The sequence below is a fragment of the Mustela putorius genome, unplaced genomic scaffold, assembly GCF_011764305.1.
Source record: "Mustela putorius furo isolate JIRA1106 unplaced genomic scaffold, ASM1176430v1.1 tig00000198_pilon_pilon_pilon, whole genome shotgun sequence".
Classification (NCBI taxonomy): domain Eukaryota; kingdom Metazoa; phylum Chordata; class Mammalia; order Carnivora; family Mustelidae; genus Mustela; species Mustela putorius.
This window is the reverse complement of record NW_025421311.1, coordinates 559867-579948: the sequence shown is the minus strand read 5'-3', so window position 1 is coordinate 579948 and position 20082 is coordinate 559867. Positions and strand designations below refer to the sequence as shown.

At 50.3% G+C, this 20082-nt stretch overlaps 1 protein-coding gene across 6 annotated transcripts in view; it reads right to left on the bottom strand.

Annotated features, from left to right (window-relative positions):
- The window catches only part of YAP1 (Yes1 associated transcriptional regulator), a 109657-nt gene extending 98631 nt beyond the window's left edge, over positions 1 to 11026 (bottom strand). For 2 of the 6 annotated variants that reach the window (XM_045077485.1, XM_045077487.1), the window contains exons 1-2: positions 10407 to 11024; positions 6302 to 6552 (exon numbers count right to left, since the gene is read on the bottom strand). In XM_045077485.1, coding sequence (XP_044933420.1) covers positions 6302 to 6552; positions 10407 to 10739 — 584 coding nt within the window. In that variant the 5' untranslated portion in view covers positions 10740 to 11024. Of the gene's footprint in view, positions 1 to 6301; positions 6553 to 10406 lie in introns of all 6 variants that reach the window. The other 4 variants (XM_045077486.1, XM_045077488.1, XM_045077490.1 and 1 more) reach the window with 3 other exon arrangements.
- Between the last annotated feature and the right edge of the window lie 9056 nt (positions 11027 to 20082).

Here is a 20082-nt window from a genome sequence, read left to right as displayed (position 1 = left end):
GGGCTTAGTCGGTGAAGCGTCTGTCTTCCGCTCAGCTCATGGTCTCGGGCTGCTGGGATCCAGCCCGCGTGGGCCCACCTGCTCAGCGGGGAATCTGCTTCTCCCTCTCCCTCTGCCCCTTCCCCAGCTCATGCTCTCTCTCAAATAAAATCTTAAGAAAAAAAATAAAGAAACACCCACTATGTCAACTATACTCAGAAAAAAAAAGGAAAGAACAAAACCAAAAAACCACACCCACTATAAAATCCCCAGAGAGATGTTCTATCACTGCGTCCGTGAAGTAAGAACTGCATGTTATTAAAAATCGCAAAGGAACAATGACCTTAGAAAAAGAATCTCTGGAAATTAAGAATGATGAAGAGCTTCTGGGAAAAAAACAAACAAAACAATGATTAAAAAATTGAAAGCTTGGGGTGCCTGGGTAGCTCAGTGGGTTGGGCCCCTGCCTTTAGCTCAGGTCATGATCTCAGGGTCCTGGGATCGAGCCCCACATCAGGCTCTCTGCTCAGTGGGGAGCCTGCTTCTCCCTCTCTCTCTGCCTACTTGTGATCTCTCTGTCAAATAAATATATTAAAAAAAAAAAATTGAAAGCTAAAGGAAACTTCCGGAAGGTATAACAAAAGCATACAGGAAGAAAAACAGAGAAGATAAAATTAAACAGTTATTCTGATAAGCAGAAATTCCAGGAGAAGAAAAAGAAGAAGGGACTGGAAGAAGTCATCCAAGAATGGATGAAAGAAATCTTTCCCAGAACCCAGGGACAAGCTGGGCACCTGCACCACAGACTTAAAAGAGACACCTCTTTCTAAGCCATGAAATCCTTAAACTGAATAAAAAAATGTACATACCAAGGCATATCTTTAAATTTAAGAACCCCCCCCCCACACACCAAAAGATTAAAAAAATACTAAAATCCCCAGAGGAACCAAAATGGGTCTAACTGTTCACTAAGAAAACTGGAAGCTAAAATAAAATGGAGCACTGCCTTCAAAGCTCCAAGGGAAAATCATCTTAGCCTTGAATTCTACAACCTACTGCCCATCAAATGTCAACAGACAGAATTATTTTTGGACACAGAGGATCTCAGCGCAGTTACCTACCATACATCCCTTTTCTCAGTAAATTCCTGAAGGATGAGACAACTGTGTGAGTGGGCAAACCAAGAGAAACAGCCAACAATGTTCCCTGCGGGGGACTTGCCAGGAGGAGATGGAGGGGAGCCCCCCACTCTGAAGCAACCATCCTAATCCAGAGCCCAAAGACAAAGGAAGGACTCGGGGTTGTTTTCAAGGGGACAAAACAGAAACACTAAAGAAAAAAGAAGGCCATTAACAATTCCAAGAAAATACCAAAGCTGTTCAGAAACTCATATACATTATACAGCTTCATGCAAGTCAGAAAGAGCCTTAACACTGTAAAAGTACCTAACAAGAAAATTACAGAAATTATACTAGAGAGATTAAGGAAAGAAGAATTTTAGGAGATGCAGAAACTTTAAGAAACAGCAGTGCCGCACATTTTATAAATATGGAGTTTGTTTAAGTATGCGGGAGAGGGGAAAGATTGCAAAGGAGTTCCAAGCGTTTGCCTGGGAATTATCCAAGCCAGAGATAGAGAAATGTGGGCCAGAAGTGCCTTTTTTCTTTATAAACCTTACAGTACTAAGGGACTCTCTCAATCTATGTATATGTTATTTCCCTCAAAATTAAACATCAAAACACAAGTTTATAAGTGAGGCTGATAATGAGACTCTTCAAACTCCTCTCCTTGGCAGAATCTAAGTGCTTCTGCCCCTAGTTTCTCCTTTCCTGAATTTTCCAAATCACTCTAATGAACACTTCACTTTTATAATCAAAGAAAATACTTTACTAAAAATCCACCACCTGATTGCTACCTGGAGGAGGAGCAGGAGGAGGAGGGAGCACAATTTTGTAAGTGTACAACACAACCCCACAGCCCTACAGAGGAGGACAACCCCCGCCTCACCCGCACCTCCCAGAAGGAGGCGGGGGGTGGGCAGGTCCTCCCCAGCACTGCTGGGCCTTGGAGGCACCTCCAGATGCATGGGAAGCTCAACCCGGAGCGACCCTCCAGCCAAGCCCACCCTCCGGCCCAGCCCATGAGCCTGGGCTGAGCACAGACCTGCACTGAGCGAAGCCCTCGGGGCCGCACACCCCAAGCCGCACGTCTTCTCAGGGCGCGCAGCTCCCTGGCCATCCTTCTTGGTCACACAAGGACCTTACCTTGAGGCTCCCCACTCCAGATTATGGCAGCGGCTGCGAGAGGAAGCACAGAGCTTGTAACACGCCTGCACCTCCGCGCCGCCCTCCCCTCAGCCAGCACACACTTTGTGAGGGCGACCTCAGCTGTTTCCCTCCTGCAGCTTACTGAACATTCGATGGCAAGATCACAAGCTTCCCATTTCTAATGGGAAGTCGTTGGGGTTCCCCTAGTCCTATCAAGAAACCGGAAAACAGGGTACCTTTATTCTCTCTGAAGATATTCCTTTCTCAAACATCCACTCTGTACTATGGTAACATGTGCTGCGTTTCCAGTCACCAACTGGGCAAGTGGTAGGAGGCGCACACGTCAAATTATAGTAGGAAATGGTTTAATCATCTCCTTTAATCAAGACATTTCTGAGGCAGCTTTAATTAGGACAGTGGAACACTCACTTCTGAAATAACGTAGCAAAAGAAGAAGCAATCAATTACAGTGATCAATGACCTCTGCAATTCAAGTTCATTTAACGTTGAAATACAGCCCAAGTTATAGGCTGTGCAATGATGACAATATCTGGAAAAATACCTTTTTGAAATGTGGATCAAAACACTCAGTGTAATTTTTAATCAAATCACAGCCACAAGAAACCTTCAATCTTCAAGGACTAAACACTGTGACCAGTTATTCAGAGAATGACAAGAGAAATGAAGCAAAACATCTTTAAAAATTAGAAGAACGTGATTATGGCAATGCAAATTTACAAATGTTTAAGATCACTGAGATTCCTTAAACCATATCATAATTCTATATGGTATGTTATGTACAAGAAGTTCTTTGTTAACTATTACCATTAACAGTTACAAGGTATCAAATTCAGTCAAATAAAATCTGAGAAGTAAAAAACACTCCTTGTAACCAGAAATATTATAGAATACTAATTCAGGAAGTCATTCAGCAGCTTATAAAGAAATAGGAAGTTGTTGGCCACCTACTTGAAGAACCATTTCCTGCAGGAAAACTGTAAGACAGCTGAAGAAGGCAATAGTTCTCAGAGTAATACAGAGAAGAATTCCTTTAAAACAGAAGCTCCATATACAATGTTGATGAGTTTTAAAACAGTAAACTCTTGAGCACAAATATTACACGTAACACGCAGAATTTTTCACATACTTCACAACCAACCAGAGCTCAAATACGTGTTGGTGATAAATGAGGATTCCTACCTTACCACTTGCCAGGCTAAGAAACATCTTTTCGCCAGATCTCACTGAGCTACGGAGGGCTTCAAAAATAGTAATGATCACCTGCCTGTAACCCTTCAGTAGTTACGCTGCTTTGAAACTAGAAGAGGGGCTGACGGGCTTCAGAAAGTCGCCCACCTACGGTCACAAGGCAACAAATGGTTTCCAAAGTCAACATTTCTACATTTTCAATCAAATTATATCACCTTACATGTTTAGACCATTCACAGATTTCTTCATGCCAAGTATAAACCTCAAAAAATTGTATACTTTGTAACTTAAAACTTAGTTCCAATGATTATCTAAAAAGATGTATATAAAGAAGTCTATGTAGTAAAATACAATTTTTCATTATTAAAAGAGCAGAAAGTAACTACTGTAAATCTGCACTCTACATCTTGATGGCAACAGAATCTTCTGCAGACACAAGAAAAATATAAATATTGGTCCCCAAAAGAGCCCTGACTTGGAAACATCACAACCAGGATAAAAATGAATTCAGACAACAGGAATTTGGCTCCAAAAGAAGGTTCATTTACCATCATCTTTGACTCATTGTCAGGACAGATACCAATGATCTCATTTACCTGTGCAGTACACAAAGATAAGTCATTCATGGAAACTGATACAACCCATAAAATCACAAAAATAGCAAACAACTGGATGTAAACTTTTTGTAACTTCTCCAAATTACATATTATTCATAAAGCAGATACCCTTTAGAAGAATACAGAATTTTATAAGCACAGTAGCCATCGTCCACAAACCAACATTTAGGGGCCCCTCTACAATTCCTCACAACTACCAACTAATCCATGGTTTCACCTATCCCTCGGGAAAAATTCCTGTATTTCTGAAAGGTCTGATATGAGAAAATTTGTCCATGGAGTCCCAAATTTTCGTGTTTCTTATCATATAATAAGCCCAATTTAACTTCTATGTGAAAATCCCCCCCAAATCCTAAAGAACAGCCATGCTTTTTGTTTTTTTAATTTTCTCCTTTCCATCTGGTAAGAACAATCACGTTTTCTTTCTCCTCTTTTTTCTTTCCCAGGTAAGTTTCTCCGCACCCCCTACAACCACTTTTCACATGGCATAACTTTCCCTATCATTTTGGCCTGGTTTACCTTCCCTACAAACCCATTCAACTGGGTGTTTGGGTAGTGTGGTATAGACATGTCTACCCTTCCTTATCTACCCTTTATCAATATCATTAAGAGACACATTCCTCTCAGAGGAAAAACCACTGGAAACTTTTTAAAATGGACACACAGAGTATTTATTTCAGGTCAAAATAACAAGATCACTCAAAATAACGAAAATGTAGGCAGATGTCACCTGTAAGCAACTGTTACAAGATACAAAAGACTAAGAAGAACAAAACCGCTGCTCTTTAACCTCATACTTTTAGCTACAGCATCAACCAAAGAAAGGAGGCAAGCATGCTATTAAGCTGTTTGAAAAACCTCCCCAGGTCAGCACGGTGACCCAGCAGGGAGAGGTTCAAAAAAGTACAGCCTTTCTTCTTCCTTGCAAGGACCTGGTCTGTCCCTTCAAGGCACATCCCTCACAGCTAGCAGCTCTTTCAATCAGGGACTTTGGCCCTCTGCTTGAGAACAAATGATCTTGCTCATGCAGATGAGTTTGCCAGATTTGTGTGGACTTTCCAGTTTCAGGCCCTTTACTGTCCTGGCTGAAACCTGACCCTTTGAAATGGATACCAGGACATCAGAAAACGAATTTTAAAAAGAAGAAAAATGTTACGGTGAGGGGTAGAAACTTTGAAGATGAAACTTTTTTTCTCTACTCTTCTAAGCAAGCCTCTCTGAAAACCCTATGTTACATTACACACCACTGCCCCAGAAGACAAGCAATATACTAAGACTCACACAACGAAACAGATCACTAATTGTATTATCTGATCTAATAAACAGATGTTACATTTGCCGACAAGTCGACTGTCAAGACTTTATTTTCACTTTATTATCTCAACCTGATTAAACAACAAGAAGCAAGCAACTTTTAAAAAACATCAGTTTCAGTCTATAATTAGAGAAAAAGTTTTTTATACACTTAAATCCAAAAAGCCAGATAAAAACACTTAGGTATTATCTACAAATTCAAAGTAAGAAAGGATAAAAACTTTGATCTTTTCAGTCTGAATGAAATTTTGCCATTTTGTTAAAGACAAGAAGTCTCATAAAAATAAATACCACAATGGCCTTGTTTTTGTTTTCCCAGAAGAGGATTCTGTCTTGAGGACCTGCTAACTTGAAAGAAGTTTGCTGTGGAGCGATTGTATAAACAGGAAAACTCCTAGTTCTCTTTACATTTGGTGGGGGGGGATCCATCACATCAGACAGCAGCTAAAGGATGTGTCATTTGACAACCTCGACTATTGTAAAATCTGACTCCCAAAGAAGAACTACTTATTTTGTAGTTCTTCTCTGCCAATAAAATGTTCATTTAAAGAGATGTCAGCCTGTAATTCCCAAAACTTGAAAACGTTTCCTAGTATTCTTTCAGTTTTAAGCTAAGCTAATTAATAGATTTGGAACAAAGTCAAAATGAGAATATTCAAATTGCCACAAAAGAAAAGATTATGAAAAGACTCTGAACCAAGAATCAATCAAGCTTTTAAGATATAACCCAAGCTGAAGCAAGTAATTATTACATGTTAAATTAAAAAAAAATTATGTGTGCATGTGTATACATACGTACATATCACGGATCTCTATATTAGGATAAAACTAAGTTTGACATCAAGTAATACATACAAACAAATGACTTTTATATCCTGATACCACTTTCTTGAGCCTTCCACAATGTTCACTCACTTTAAGAAGTATCTCTGACCAGAGGACGTCTTTGCCATCTCCCAGCCCGCCGGCAGAGGGACATCATCAGGGATCTCAAAAGAAGACTGTCGAAGGTGCTGAGCGGTGGGGGTCGCTGCTGGGCCCGAGACCACCCCGGTGGGCGTTAGGCTCCCTGGGGATGCGGCGCCCAGCTGCAGGGAAGCAGGCGAGGAATGAGCTCGAACATGCTGTGGGGTCAGGGCTCCTCCGGTGCCCCCATCAGTACTGGCCTATTGGGAAGAATAAGATAAAAATTTCTTAGAAATTATTTTTAAAGAGGGTCTCTTTAATCTTTGACAGGATTTCATGGCAACCAAATGTCTAAGTACCAAATGCAAAAATTAAAGTTTGACACAAAGGAATATAGGTTAATAGGTGTGTATTTTTGAATGGTTTGTGTGATTTTAAAGTATACTCGCACAAACATTTATAACTTTACAGATTAGCAGTCCGTGTTAAGTTAAGCTCTATGTAGCACACATTAGATGGGCCTTCTGTATATTCTAGAGGAAATCAGAACAAAATGAATGGAACATTATTCTACAGTATGTTGAATTTTGAAACGTAATGCTTTTTGAAAAAATCTTATTTATTTGACAGAGAGATAGCCAAAGACAGGGAACACAAATAGGGGAGCAGCAGAGGGAGAGGGAGAAGCAGGCCTCCTGCTGAGCAGGGACCCTGACATGGGGACGCAGCCTAGGACCCTGGGATCATGACCTGAGCTGAAGGCAGAAGGCAGATGCTTAAAGACTGAGCCACCCAGCTGCCCCACAACTTAATTTTTTTTTTTTTTTTAAACAGACTTTATCTGAGAGAGAGAGCACGAGTAGGGGTGGGAGGAGGGACAGAGGCAGACGCAGGCTCCCAGCTATCAAGGAGCTCCACTCGGGGCTAGATCCAGGGACTCAGAGATCATGACCTGAGCCGAAGGCAGATGGCTAACCAACCGAATGAGCCCCACCAGGTGCCCCTAAAACTTAATTTCTAAAAAGACCTGGGTAGTATAGGGGCTATTCGGAGTTCTGAAATGTCCCATGTATAACACAACCTAAGGAATACGGTAACTATATCCTCTCTCTTTTCTTGTTCAGCTAGTTTTTAAGTAGTTAATGTTTCTTTCCAGGCCAAACCCTAAACACTGGACAACTGCTATTTTTTTCTCACCATGGACCAACGGCATGGGCCAATACCAAACTATGTGATTTTTAATGAAAGCAAGAGATTCAGAATCATTCAAATGCTCTCAAGATATCTTAAGACATCAAATGAAACGAAAACCCAACCATGTATTCCTATGCAGATGAAAAAAATGAGAACAGTTCAACTGCAACAAAATATATACATGTAACCACAATGATGTAAGGGCAGAAAAATGTTTGCATCCAGACCCCAAAGATGGGAGTTCCAGTCTGCACAGGCTACTGTGACAGTGAACAGATACCAACCTCTGAGAGCCTCAGTTCGGTCATGAGTGAGAGCTTCTCTCGTACGTGTGTGCATGTGTATGTATGTACATACATAAAACACGAATGGCCCTAAGCCAACCGTCTGTGGACAGTAGTATTTATAACCCACATACACACCATTCATGATCCAGCACAGCCATCTAAATTCCTCTTTAGAATTAGGATTTGATTATTAAAGTAAGAATTTCCTTGGAGGGGCACCTGGGTGGCTCTGTGGGTTAAGGCCTCTGCCTTTGGCTCAGGTCACCAACCCAGGGTCCTGGGATTGAGCCCGGCATGGGGCTCTCTGCTCAGCAGGGAGCCTGCTTCCTCCTCTCTCGGACTGCCTCTCTGCCTACTTGTGACCTCTGTCTGTCAAATAAACAAATAAAATCTTTAAAAAAAAAAAAAAAGAATTTCCTTGGAGACTAGAAGCAATCAGCAGAGGCATTTATGCCTTAAAGTCAGCCACACTGCTGAGTTTCCAATCAGAATAAACCCGAATTAGGACATCACTACCAGAAATAAAAATCAAACTTACAGAGGCGCAACCCCTCCTTCAGAAACTTATTAAAAAACAAAACTAGAGATTATGAATAGAGTATGAATCCATAAACTGCTGGACATAATTCTTGTGATTATTTACTAGAATTTTGCAACGTTTCAGTTGTGGGTCTTCATGGCTTACAGATGCCACAAAATGAGAAACTCACTCTCCTACGTGTTTTCTGCTTTCAAATCCTACCGAGGAGCGCGCACCCGACTGTGTCGCCAGCACACGGTTCCCCGGAATGACTCCAGGGACCCACCTCGAGGCCTGGGAGAAGGAAAAGCCCCCCCCCCCCCCCCCCGCCAAGCTGCTTTGCGCAGGCCGGCAGCTCCCCGGATTCTCCTTCCTGCTCCCCAAGCCGGCCTTCGCCAGCAGGTTCCCAAAGCCCTAGGTCTGCGACAGGAGGGCGCACAACAGGCCTGGCAAGCAGGAGCGGAAGGGGAAGCGGAATGGGGGCGCTCACTCTTCTTCCCACTCAAGTTTCAGCCCGACTGGACCAACTGCATCGTAGTATTTGGAAAACCAATTAACTTTTGGGCAAAGTTCCTGTGCTCAAGTTTAGCCTCAAGCAAGTTCTTTTCAAAAAGAAAAAGCAGCAGCAAGCCAGGCCTAAGCAAACAGATGTGGGGGAGCGCTGGGAGCGCGAACCCGTTCCCGACAGTCTCTCCCCGGAGCCGGATCGCACCGGCCACGGAGCGGGCGCCCTGCGCCACGGCCGCGGCCGCGCTCCGTCCCCGGGGCGGACTCCAGAGCCAGGGCGAGCCGCCGATTAGTCATCGCTTCCCCAGCAGCGCGCGGGGTCGCGGCGGCGCCACGCAGCCCCGGCCCCGGCCCCACGGCCCCGCGAGGTCCCGCTCCCCCGCGCGGCGAACGCGCTCCCCCAGGAGGCGCCCCTCGAGTCCCCCCACGAAGCCAGGCCGAATCCCCGCCGGGGCCCCAGACCCCAGAGTCCCCCCTCAGTCTCCCCCGGCAGCCAGCCGTCCCCAGTGTTCCCGCCTCCCGGGAGCCGGTCCCCCGAGTCCCCGCAGGGGCCCCAACCCCCCAGTCCCTCTCAATTCCCCACCGGGGACCAGCCGTCCCCAGTGTTTTCCCCCCCGGACCCGGTCCCCCGAGTCCCGCAGGGGCCCCGACCCCCAGTACCCCGCTCAGTTCCCCCTTCGGGGAGCCTGGCGTTCCCAGTGTTTCCCCCTCCCCGGGAGCCGGTCCCCCGAGTCCCCGCAGGGGCCCCGACCCCCAGTACCCCGCTCAGTTCCCCCTTCGGGGAGCCAGCCGTACCCAGTGCCGATTCCCCTAGTCCCCACAGGAGCCCCAGACTCCCCACTGCCGCCCCGGGAGCCGGTCCCCCGAGTCCCCTCCCCGAGGGCGCCCCCTGAGTCCCCGCACGGACCCCCCCCTTCCTCCCGCACGGGCGCTGACCCCGCAGCGCCTTCCAGGAAAGCCTGGACGCCGCCCGCAGAAGGCGCCGGGCGCTCTCGGGAGCGGAGAAAGAGCCAGAAAGTCCACGCACCGCTCCAACCCCCACCCTGGTCAACCCTGCTGAACAAGAGAACAATTATCTGACTCCCCAGGACACTCGCGCGGCCGCAGAGGCCCCGCAGGAAAGGGGGCCCAAGGCTCCCCGCCACCGGCTCGGCCGCCGCGGGTTACTCACCCCTAGCGGAGGCCAGCGGCCCCTCCCCCAGGCCCCCGCTCCCCTCCCCTCCCCCACCGCTCCCTTCCCTCCCTCCCTCCCCCCCGCCCCTCGTTCCCGGCCCCCCCCCCGCCCTCCGCCCCTACCCCGCCCCCCACCCCCGTCCCCGTCCCTGCGGCGGCGGCCGAGGTGCGGGGCGCGGACGCGCGCACATTGTGCGAGCCCACCCGCCCCCCCCCGCCTCCTTCCTCCCCCTCCCCCGCGTCTCCCGCCAACCTCCCGGGAGCCCCAGGAAGAAAGAAAGGAAGAAAGGGAGCGGGGAAAGCACGCCCCCCGGGCCGGGGCCGCGCCGAGCGACTCGGAGGGAAAACAAATCTCGGCCCCGGACTCGGGAGGCGCTCCCGCCGCCCCCCCGCCGCGCACCCCGCGGCCCGGCCCGTCCGGCGGGGCGGCTACCTGGCGGGAGTGCGCCTTGGGCTCCGGCGGCTTGAAGAAGGAGTCGGGCAGCTTCCGCAGCCGCATGGGCACCGTCTGGGGCACGTTGGCCGTCTTGGGGTTCATGACGGCGTTGAAGAGCGCCTCCAGGTCGGTCTCCGAGTCCCCCCGGACGTGCACGATCTGGTGGCCGGCCGGGGGGGCCTGCGGCGCCGCCTGCGACCCCGGGGGCGCGGGCGGCCCGGCCGCCGCCGCGGGGCCCTGGCCCGAGGGGGGCTGCGCGGCCGGCGGCCCCTGGCCCTGCGCGGTGGCCGGCGGGGGCTGCGGCGGCTGAGACGGCGGCCCGGGATCCATGCTGCCGACGCGGGCGACGGGGTTGGGGTCGCGGCCGGGGGGGGGGGGGAGGCTGCGCCGCAGGCCCGCCCGCGCCCCGCGGCCCCCGACGCTGTCCCCCGGCCGCTGCGCTGCCCCGACGGACACGGGGCCTCCCCTCCCCCGCTGCCCGGCTTCCTCCGGGGGCCCCTTCCTTCCTCCCTTTCTTTCCCGCGGCGGCGGCTGCGCCCGACTGAGGGAGAAACTCGCCGCCGACGCCAAAACTAAAGTTGAGAGAAGCGCCCGCCCGAGCGGCGCGCCGGCCCCGCCTCCTCGCGGCCCTTCCTTCCTCTGCGCGCCCGCCCGCCCCGGGTCCGCCGCCGGCGCGCGCAGAGACGCTCCCCCGCGGGCCGCCGCATTCCTGCGCTCTCGCCGCCGCCCCGCCCGGCCCGCCGCCGCCGCACGTGACCCGGCCGCCCGCGCGCGCGGCCCCCCGGGGAGGCGGGGCGGCCGGGCGGCGCCCAGGTGCGGCGCGGCGCGGCGGGCCGGGCGGGGGGGGGGCGCGGTGCCCCCCGTCCGCCCCCCACCCCCGGCCCCGAGCAGCGCCCGCCCCGCGGACAGCAGGCCAGCGCCGGGCCGCCGGAAAGGGAAAACTTTCTCCCGCGGGCCCTGGAGCCCGCGGCCCGGTCCCGACCCCTTGGCGGCGGAAGGGCGGCTCTGCGGACCTGCTGCTCTCCTGCTCCCCTGCTCCTCCGCTCGCCTGACCCCGGGCGGGGCTGGGGGCTGCGAGCGCCTGCGCGGGGTCTCTGTCCCACCTGCAAGGAGGCCCCTGCCCGCGCGGCGGCCGTGGACGTTTGCTTTTATTCTCTTCGATTCCTCAGGATTTGGTTTGTTTGGGAGCGCGAGCGAGCCGGAGCCGGGGGAGCAGGGGCGGCGCCCCCACGCGAGGCTCGGTCCGCCGGGATCATGACCTGGGCCAAAGGCAGGGGGCTTTACACACCGAGCCACCCTTGCTCCCCTGCGAGTTTTCTTACAAATTCATACAAGTTCATGCCTTCTGGTCTGTTTTTAAAAGCGGCTCTACTGAGACGTAATTCGCAGACCGTCCAGCTCGGCCCCTGAGCGGTTGAGCGAGCTCAGGATCGTCGCGGGTTGTGCAACTGCACTCTTTGAAGCTCCGGGGTTAGCCCATGCTCGAGAAATCTAGCTTTTTAATGATTTTGTCTGTAATGCTAGTGAAGCAGATGTGTAAAGAGGATTGAGCAACTGAAGGGCTCCCGAGCAGAAAGATAATCTCTCCTTCCAGCCGGGACATGCCCAGGAGAATTCTGAACAGGGATCTGGATCCCTCTGTGTGCAGGGCAGGGCCTGAAGGAGAGAGGCTCCAGAAATCTGGAGATTGTAAGGCAAGATTCTAACCAACTGGGGCGCCTGGGTGGCTCAGTGGGTTAAGCCTCTGCCTTGGGCTCAGGTCATGATCTCAGGGTCCTGGGATCGCGCCCCGGAGCGGCTTCTCTGCTCGGGGGAGCCTGCTTCCCTTCCTCTCTCTGCCTGCCTCTGCCTGCTTGTGATCTCTCTCTCTCAAATAAATAAAAGCTGGGGGAAAAAAAAAAAAAAGACTCTAGCCAACGGCTCTGGAACTTGCTTTCCCGGTGAAGGCTCTGTGGTTTAGTGAGCCCCTGTCTGCATCTCAGACTTCTCCACAGTCCCAACCCCAGATGTCAGGGCTGTTTAAGCACAAACTTGTAGATTCCAGAGTTGAGAGATGTGGGTTCAGATCCCAGTTTGACCATTTAGTAGTTGTGAGACATTGGACTTATGACTGATTTGCTGTTCTCTAGTTTCTTTAATATTGGGGTCAGGGTAATAACATCCGCTTCATGTGTTAGGTCCTGAAATGAGTTATTGGGTGAAAAGTATGCCCTTAGCCCAGTTTGGGGGCATGCGGTGAGTTCTGTGTGGACATCAGTAGCTGTCATTGTCCCATGTTCAAGCCCGTTGTGACATTGTCTCTCTGCAGAAACCCCCTGGGGGATCCTGCTGGCAGTCCCTCTCACTTCCATTAGTCAGTCCACACAAACAAGCCTGTGGGCAGAAACTGCATTAGAAACTTCAACTGGGGAAAAAAAAAACTTTTTAAGAATGAAAGTGCTTGAAAACCTAGGTCTTGCATGGAAACCTTCCCTCAGCTAGAGCACTTACTGCGGGGAACACTATAATTCAAGGGCGTAGGGCACAGCCGGCACTGCTTTGTTCAGTATGGTTACACCTGCCATTACGTGGAGAACAAAATTACTTTGATAACTGGGTTGAAAGACTGGACTGACTTTACATCCTGTAAGGACCTTTGCAGCACCACCCAAGATTTTGTAATTTACAACTTCTTATCTATAAAATTTCGGTCACAGGTTAGTAAGGGATAAAGACGACAGGTCCCCTCTCCTCCTCAGCTTTGAAGCAATTACCACCTTAAGGCACCCGGATTCCTCTTCATAAAAGACCCTGACTTTCACGTCTCAAAGTGCTAATGTTCCAGGGACGTGCACTTCCTGCTGCAGTGGCGACTCAGGCTCTTGTGTCCCTCTGCACTCTGTTCCACCCAGAAATGCCCCCACTGGGAGAGGAGTCTCTGGGTACCACTCCCTTACTAGCCCCTGGGTTTCCTGGTTTCCTTACTCACACCTCACAGGACATTCATCTCTTTTCTACCAACCTATCACTCCCTTTTGTTTCCACTTCTTTCCCGATTCAGCTGAGAAATCCTAGCTCAGGGCTCCTGGGGGCTCAGTGAGTGAAGCATCTGCCTTGATTTTGGCTCACGTCATGATCTCAGGGTCACAGATGGAGCTCTTGTGTGGCTCTGCTCTCAGCAGGGGTCCGCTGAAGAGTCTCCCTCTCCCTCGGCCTCTCCCCTGCTAACGTGGCGCGCTCTCTCACAAATAAATAAAATCTTAAAAAAAAAAAAAGAAATCATAAGTCATGGCTCCAACCTGTCATAACTATCTCTGCCCTCCGTTCCATGCCGTGTGTGTTTCCTGGAACTAGATCTGTTAAACCTGGTGAGCCTGGTCATCGCTCATTCCATTCCAATACCGACGTTTACCAGAGGCCAGGCCCCACACTCATTAACAGTGTCAATCAAAGCTTTGACCTTGTGTGCAAGTGAGGTTATACCATCATCCCAGAGGTGTATCTACACGATTACCAGAACACTTTCTTTGTACAACTCTAAACCTTGTCCCATTACCAAGTGACGCTGCCTGCAATGCTTTGTGAATTAATATTTTATATAAATTCCGTAAGCAGAATTTATATCCACGGGTATACCTGTGGCTGCAGCTATATCAGACTGTAATCATTGCATGTTAAAAGTATTAGTTTGCTCAACGTAAACATTTGAGACATAGCCTGCGTCTGTCGTAACCCGTCTCTTGGCAGTCCAGCATGTTTGAAGATACTGGGGGCTTAAAAAGAGGAAGTGTCCAGGCCTCTGGCAGCCTCTAGAGAGCTTGGCCACACCCAGGTTCTCAGGGACAACTGGAGGGAATCCTGCTGGGGCGTGGACTGGTACCACCCCATGTTTATGGTCTCTAATCACATTTCCTTGTATCTGAGGGCAGCTTTTCTCTTTTTTTTTAAATCTGCAATCATGTGGCAACTTAACTTCCATTGCCACTTTAAGCTTCACAGATTTTTTTTTTTTTTTTTTTGAGAGAGGGAGAGACAGAGAGAGAGCACAAGCAGGGAGAGAGGCAGAAGGACCAGGAGAAGCAGGCTCTGTGGAGCCTGATGTGGGACTCGAACATAGGACCCTGGGATCATGCCCTGAGCTGAAGGCAGATGGTTCACCAATGGAGCCCCCCAGGCGCCCTGTAACAGGCAGAGAGAAGTCAAGTAACTTGCTGGAAGTTGCCGGGCCGGTGTTGGTGGGGTCACCTGGGAGCCTACCTTTCGGAGTCCAGAGCTCACTCTCTCCTCCGGCAAGGTTATGATGTTAGGCAGTCCGAAATGGTTATTGGCAAATGTATGCTCGCAGGATGATAAAGAGGTGTAGGAACACTGTCATTTCAGGAAAATTTTATTTATTTCTATCGACCAATAAGTGGGGCGTAGGGCGATATGGTTTTAACATTAAATGTTAAGGACGAGCGCCTGGGTGGCTCTGTCGATGAGGCATCTGACTTTGGCTCAGCTCATACCTGATCTTGGGGGTCCTGGGATCGAGTCCCCACAGTGTGGAGTCTGCGCTCCATGGGAGTCTGCGTGTCCCTGTGCCTCTGCCCCCACTCATGCTCTCTCTCAGATAAATAAAATCTTTAAAAAATGTTAAAGACCAAGTTGGGTTGATCGTGGGGAAGTCAGAAGGAAAGTATGAAGACACAAATTCTCTCATGGCAAAAAAGGGGTTGTTTAGGGAAAAATGGCCTGGTGCACTCACAGCTAGGGCTCCTTCTCTTCTATTTCTGGGTCTCGCTCGTGGTGCTCGTGGTGTGTCCGGCTTGGAGCAGGTGCAGCCCCGAGGACGTTTGTGCGTGTACTTACGGCACCGATCTTGTGCCAGGACAGGGCGATAATCGGTATAATAAGGCCTATTTTGTGGGATGATAATGAAGAGTACCCAAAATAAGAAGAATGTATGAGGTTTATTACAGCGTCATGAGGATTAAGAATCCCGAGAGGAGGGGCTCCCGGCCAGCTCAGGCGTGGAGCAGGTGACTCCTGATCTCAGAGTCATGAGTTCGAGCCACTCAGGGGACGCATGGAGCCTACTTTAAACAAAGAAAATCATTTGAGTCAGATTGGTGAACATCAGTATTTGCATGCTAATTTTATACCGTTTACATATTTACATATTTATGCCTTTTCTAGGTGTAAAATTTAACATTCTTTAGAAGTGATATTTTGTTTTTGGAAGTCAAAATCTGAACTCTTAAAATGTGCACAGGATTTCTTTTGTTGGCTGGAATTACAGCATTTCCAAGTAGAAGCTAAGGGGGTCACCTAGCCCGGTCTCCTTGTTACAGCAGAGCCTGACGTCTCGAGAGAGCTGCCTGCGTGGTGGGCCCGTGTGGCGGCCGTAGCCACATGGTCAAGGGAAACCCCAGTTCCGTGAGCACACGAGCCCGTTTCCTGTGCTCAACCGCTGCAGCTGGGGTGAGTGGCTCTGGGACGTAGTAGCACACATCTAGAACATTCCCCTTACCGCAGGAAGCTCTGCTGGGCAGCACCAGGTTAAATGGCCCAAAGCCACATAGGTCCTTGGTGGAAGAGCCGGACTTTCTGGCTCCGGGCCCAGACCCACCTTGCCAGACTGCTCTCTTTTACCAAAAAAGTAAAACATGGTAAGCTTACTTACCCTATCTACGACATTTATTAAGTTTTTGTACAAGCACTGTGCTAGGCATGGATCTTGACCCCAAGAAGGTTTTAAAGAAAACCACCCCAGGAGAGACTGCTGCCCATACAGGAAATGGCGGGTGTCGTGGTCGCCTGTCCTTTCAGGCTCCCGCTGCTGGGTGCAGGCGCACATGCGGACGCACGCAGCTCTGAAGTGTCTGCGGCCGCTCTGAGCTCTGACCTTCGCCGCACAAGGCTGCGCTCACACCTGCAGCCGGCTCCAGCCAGTCCCCAGGCCCCACCCAGCCTGTCTCACTCCCGCCAGTCCGTTTCCACATTCCTCCCCACCCACCACCGCGGACTTCTAGCAGCTTGACACTTTGACTTGCACAAGCGCTGTCCTGCTCCTTCCTTTCCCAGCGCACCCTCCGGTGCAGCCCGTGCACTCCCAGCACCAGACCTGAGGCCGCTCCGTGCTTGCACAGCCGGGCGCCCCTACCCCATTTCGCGTAATTCCCATCTTTCTTTCCAGACTTCAGGACCTTCACTCAACTGCTGCCCTTTTATTTTGGAAGATGTTTTCCTCACACATTTTTAAGTAGATGTGTTCTAAAAAGTTCTAACACCTGGACAGCAAGACGCAGCCTTGACTTCTCCAATCTCTATTCCCCGCCTCCAGCTCAGTCCAACAAGTAACCCTGCGGTCCAAAATCCCAAACACTGGGTCCAAAAATCCGCCCGAACACGCCCACCTCCCTCATATGTTACTCAGCCACGCTTATGCTAACTACGTATCACAGAGCACGATAATGGAAATTAATTTTCCCACAGACTCTGGAGGCCAGAAGTCTAGCCTCCAGGTGTCAGCAAGGTTGGCTTCTCCTGAGGTTTCCCTCAGCTTGGAGGCTGCGGCCTTCTGGTGTCCTTGCATGGCCGACCCTCGGGGCCTCTTGTGTCCTAACCTCTTATCAGGACACCAGTCCCGCTGGATGAAGACCCTCCAGTAGGACCTCACGTCACCATGATAACCTCTTGGAAGGTCTCATCTCCTCACACAGGCACACTCTGAGGTTCCGCAACATATGACTTTTGGGGAGGCCCATCGTGCTCCACCTTCACCGAAGCCATCCGCGCCCAAACTGTCTTCACGGCTCACTAGACAGGGAGCGGTTTCCGGTCTTCTCATTCCATCTACCGGACAGTCGCCACAGCGCTCTTCGTATCTCTCAAAAATGTACACCACTCCCTTGCTTAAAACCTTAGAGTGGTTCCCCATGGCACTACCATTAAATTCCAAACTCATTTCATTGGCTTTTAAGATGTGCATGATCTATCCCCCAGCTTCGACTCAGGCCACCCCTTCTCGCCCGCTATGCCCATCCACAGGGACGTCTGTCAGCGCCGGGGACACGCTAAACTCCTGTTTCAGGCCCACACCTGTGCTGTTTTGCTGAGAACGTTCACACGCTGACATCTCAGTTCAGATGTTACCTCCTCGGAGGGGTCTTCTCAGACTAACCACTCTTTTTAAAGAAATTGTTTTTCTTATTCTTTAAGGGAGCTCTGTGTCCAACATGGGGTCAAACACGCAATCCCAGGATGAAGAGTCCCGGGCCACGCCCACCAAGCCAGGCTGGTGGCCCTCAGACTAATCACTTGCGATTTATTTTCTAAAAAAACTTGACTTTTTTTTCTTACTAGCCTGTGTTTTCTTTAGAAGCTCTAGCCTGTGTTTTCTTTAGAAGCGGCGATTTTGTGTCTTTTCATGGTGTCTGCAGGACTAGCTGTGCCTGGCCTCCAGCAGACGTTAGCAGCCCTGCTCAACGCAAGGAAGCCTGTGATGCACTCTCCACGCCCCAATCCTCGGAGCTTTGCTGCCCTGCCTGACCTTGTCTGATTAAGTACTTTGAAGCAGCACAACTGTTCTAGTCTATGTTAAGGGAATACAGGGTGACAGTTGGTCAAGAATGTGGTTGAATAAAAATTTATGTTGTTCTAGCTGGCTTTCACATTACTATTTCTCTCACACAGCTTTCTAGTCATGAAAAGGGCAAGAAAAATAATTTGCAGGTTCTTAGTCTTTGCTAAAGCCCAGGGATTTATTTTTTCCTCTTAAAAACACACACACACACACACACACACACAGACCCACAACAAACACACCCAGCTTGCCTTGTCTGTTGCCTTGACCTTTACTTGTGTGCCAGGTCAGGAAAAGGAGGGTGTCAGGATGGCAGCGGCCGGGCTGTGGGTCCGATGCTGCTAAATGTGGTTTTTACTGTACGACCGCAGACTTCCCATTTGTTCTTTGCTCTGTTCTTTTATACATTCTCTCTCTCAACTGAAGAAGTGGTGAGCAGAGCACGGCGGCTGCCACCAACATCCGTATCCGTGACCAAGGAAATACACGGAATAATGCTCTAGCTCATGGAGAGACCAAGTAAAATCATAAATACCGTTTCACATCCATCAGACTGAAAAAACTGACAACTGTGAGTCATGACTCCAACAAAACTTGAGGTTTCTTGAGAGCAACTAGGTATTCTCTACAGGTATTTGTATATCTCATTGCGCCTAACGCTGTTGTGGGCACCTGGACGGAAACTCTCCAGTGCATGGAAGTTCTGTCCAATTTGTTCGCTGCTGTATCTGCTGCAAGTGCCTGGGAAGTGCCCAGCGTGTAGCAGGCAATCCTCTGACATTTGGAGATACACAGGTCCTGCCTGGTCCCCTGGATAAGACCCCTGCAAGCAGCTGTTAGGGCCGTCAGAGTCAGGTTTTCAAAGCTGCAATGACTGAAGTTGGTCGAGCCTGGGGCTGGGACACGAATGACCTCAGGACAAGGGATTTCCCCTCCACTACCACAACTTCCTACCACAGTTCCTCCTTCCCAGTCCTTGGTACCTCAAAGACTCAACACGTCATAATTCACCACGTTGCTAACGTTTTGGGGGCCGTATTTGATTTTCTGCTGAGCAATCCATTGTCACATACTTCAGGATGCCGGAAAGGTCTCCCTCGCTAGCAGTTCAGACGGGGCAGCTCTGTGCTCTGACAACTAGGACCATCCTCTCTCTGATCTCTGGACTTCGGACTTTCTTCTCCCCAATTTGTCACTACCAGACTCATCTTTCCAGAATTGCGTTTTCGTGATGCTACTGCCCTGCTCAGAAGTCTTTTAACGATGGCTCTGCGTCGCCATCCCTTAGTTTTGTCCTCACAGCCCCCAGTGACTGGGTCAAGCTGCCTCCTCTGGGTCATTACACACAGTCCGTTCCTGCCCCGGCCTTCTCAGCCCCTGCCAGCCCCCAAACCACCTGTGATTCATACCTCTGCATGGTCTTTGCTCCCAAGTTCTCTGGTCTTCAGCCTAAGACACCTTAGACTAGTCCAGATTATACTCCGGTGGGCCTTTTCCCCTTGAGTAACGTCCGGAATTTCTGGAGAATGCTCTTCAGTCTCAGGAAACTGCTCTGTTGTCGCCAGGCCCCCAGCTTCCTTCCCCATGGTGACAGCGGGTTCCGGGGCTGCTGCTGTCCCATCCTGGGCTGGGGGTCTAGTCCCACCTAGTGTGGCTCTGTCAGGGTCAGAACAGTGTGTGGGATGGCCTGAGTGTGAGGATGCTCTGGGAACTTCCACCCCCACCCCTCCGCCCTCCCCAAACCTGCAGTCACCCCTCCACAGCCACCTTCTCCCTGTCCCCCGGAGAACAGACACCGAGTGTGCATTGAGCATGAGGCACCGTACCAGGCACAGGGCGCTTGGGGGGCTCGGCGTGAGCCACAGACAACCAAGTCCTGTTTTCATGACCCCTTTTAAACAATACAAACAGGTGAGGCGGGCAAATCATTCTGTGTGTGCAAAGTGCTGCCACAGAGGTTCTCGGATACACAAGCACGTCCTCTGCATCCCCAGGAGCTAGAGCAGGGGACTCGCCCCCTGCCCACTTCCTGACCTCCTATACCCACTTGTCTCAAACCCGTAATGACAGAACCTGTGAAAAAGCAACTCTGACCTTAAGGAAAACAGTTTCCTACCTTTGTATGCA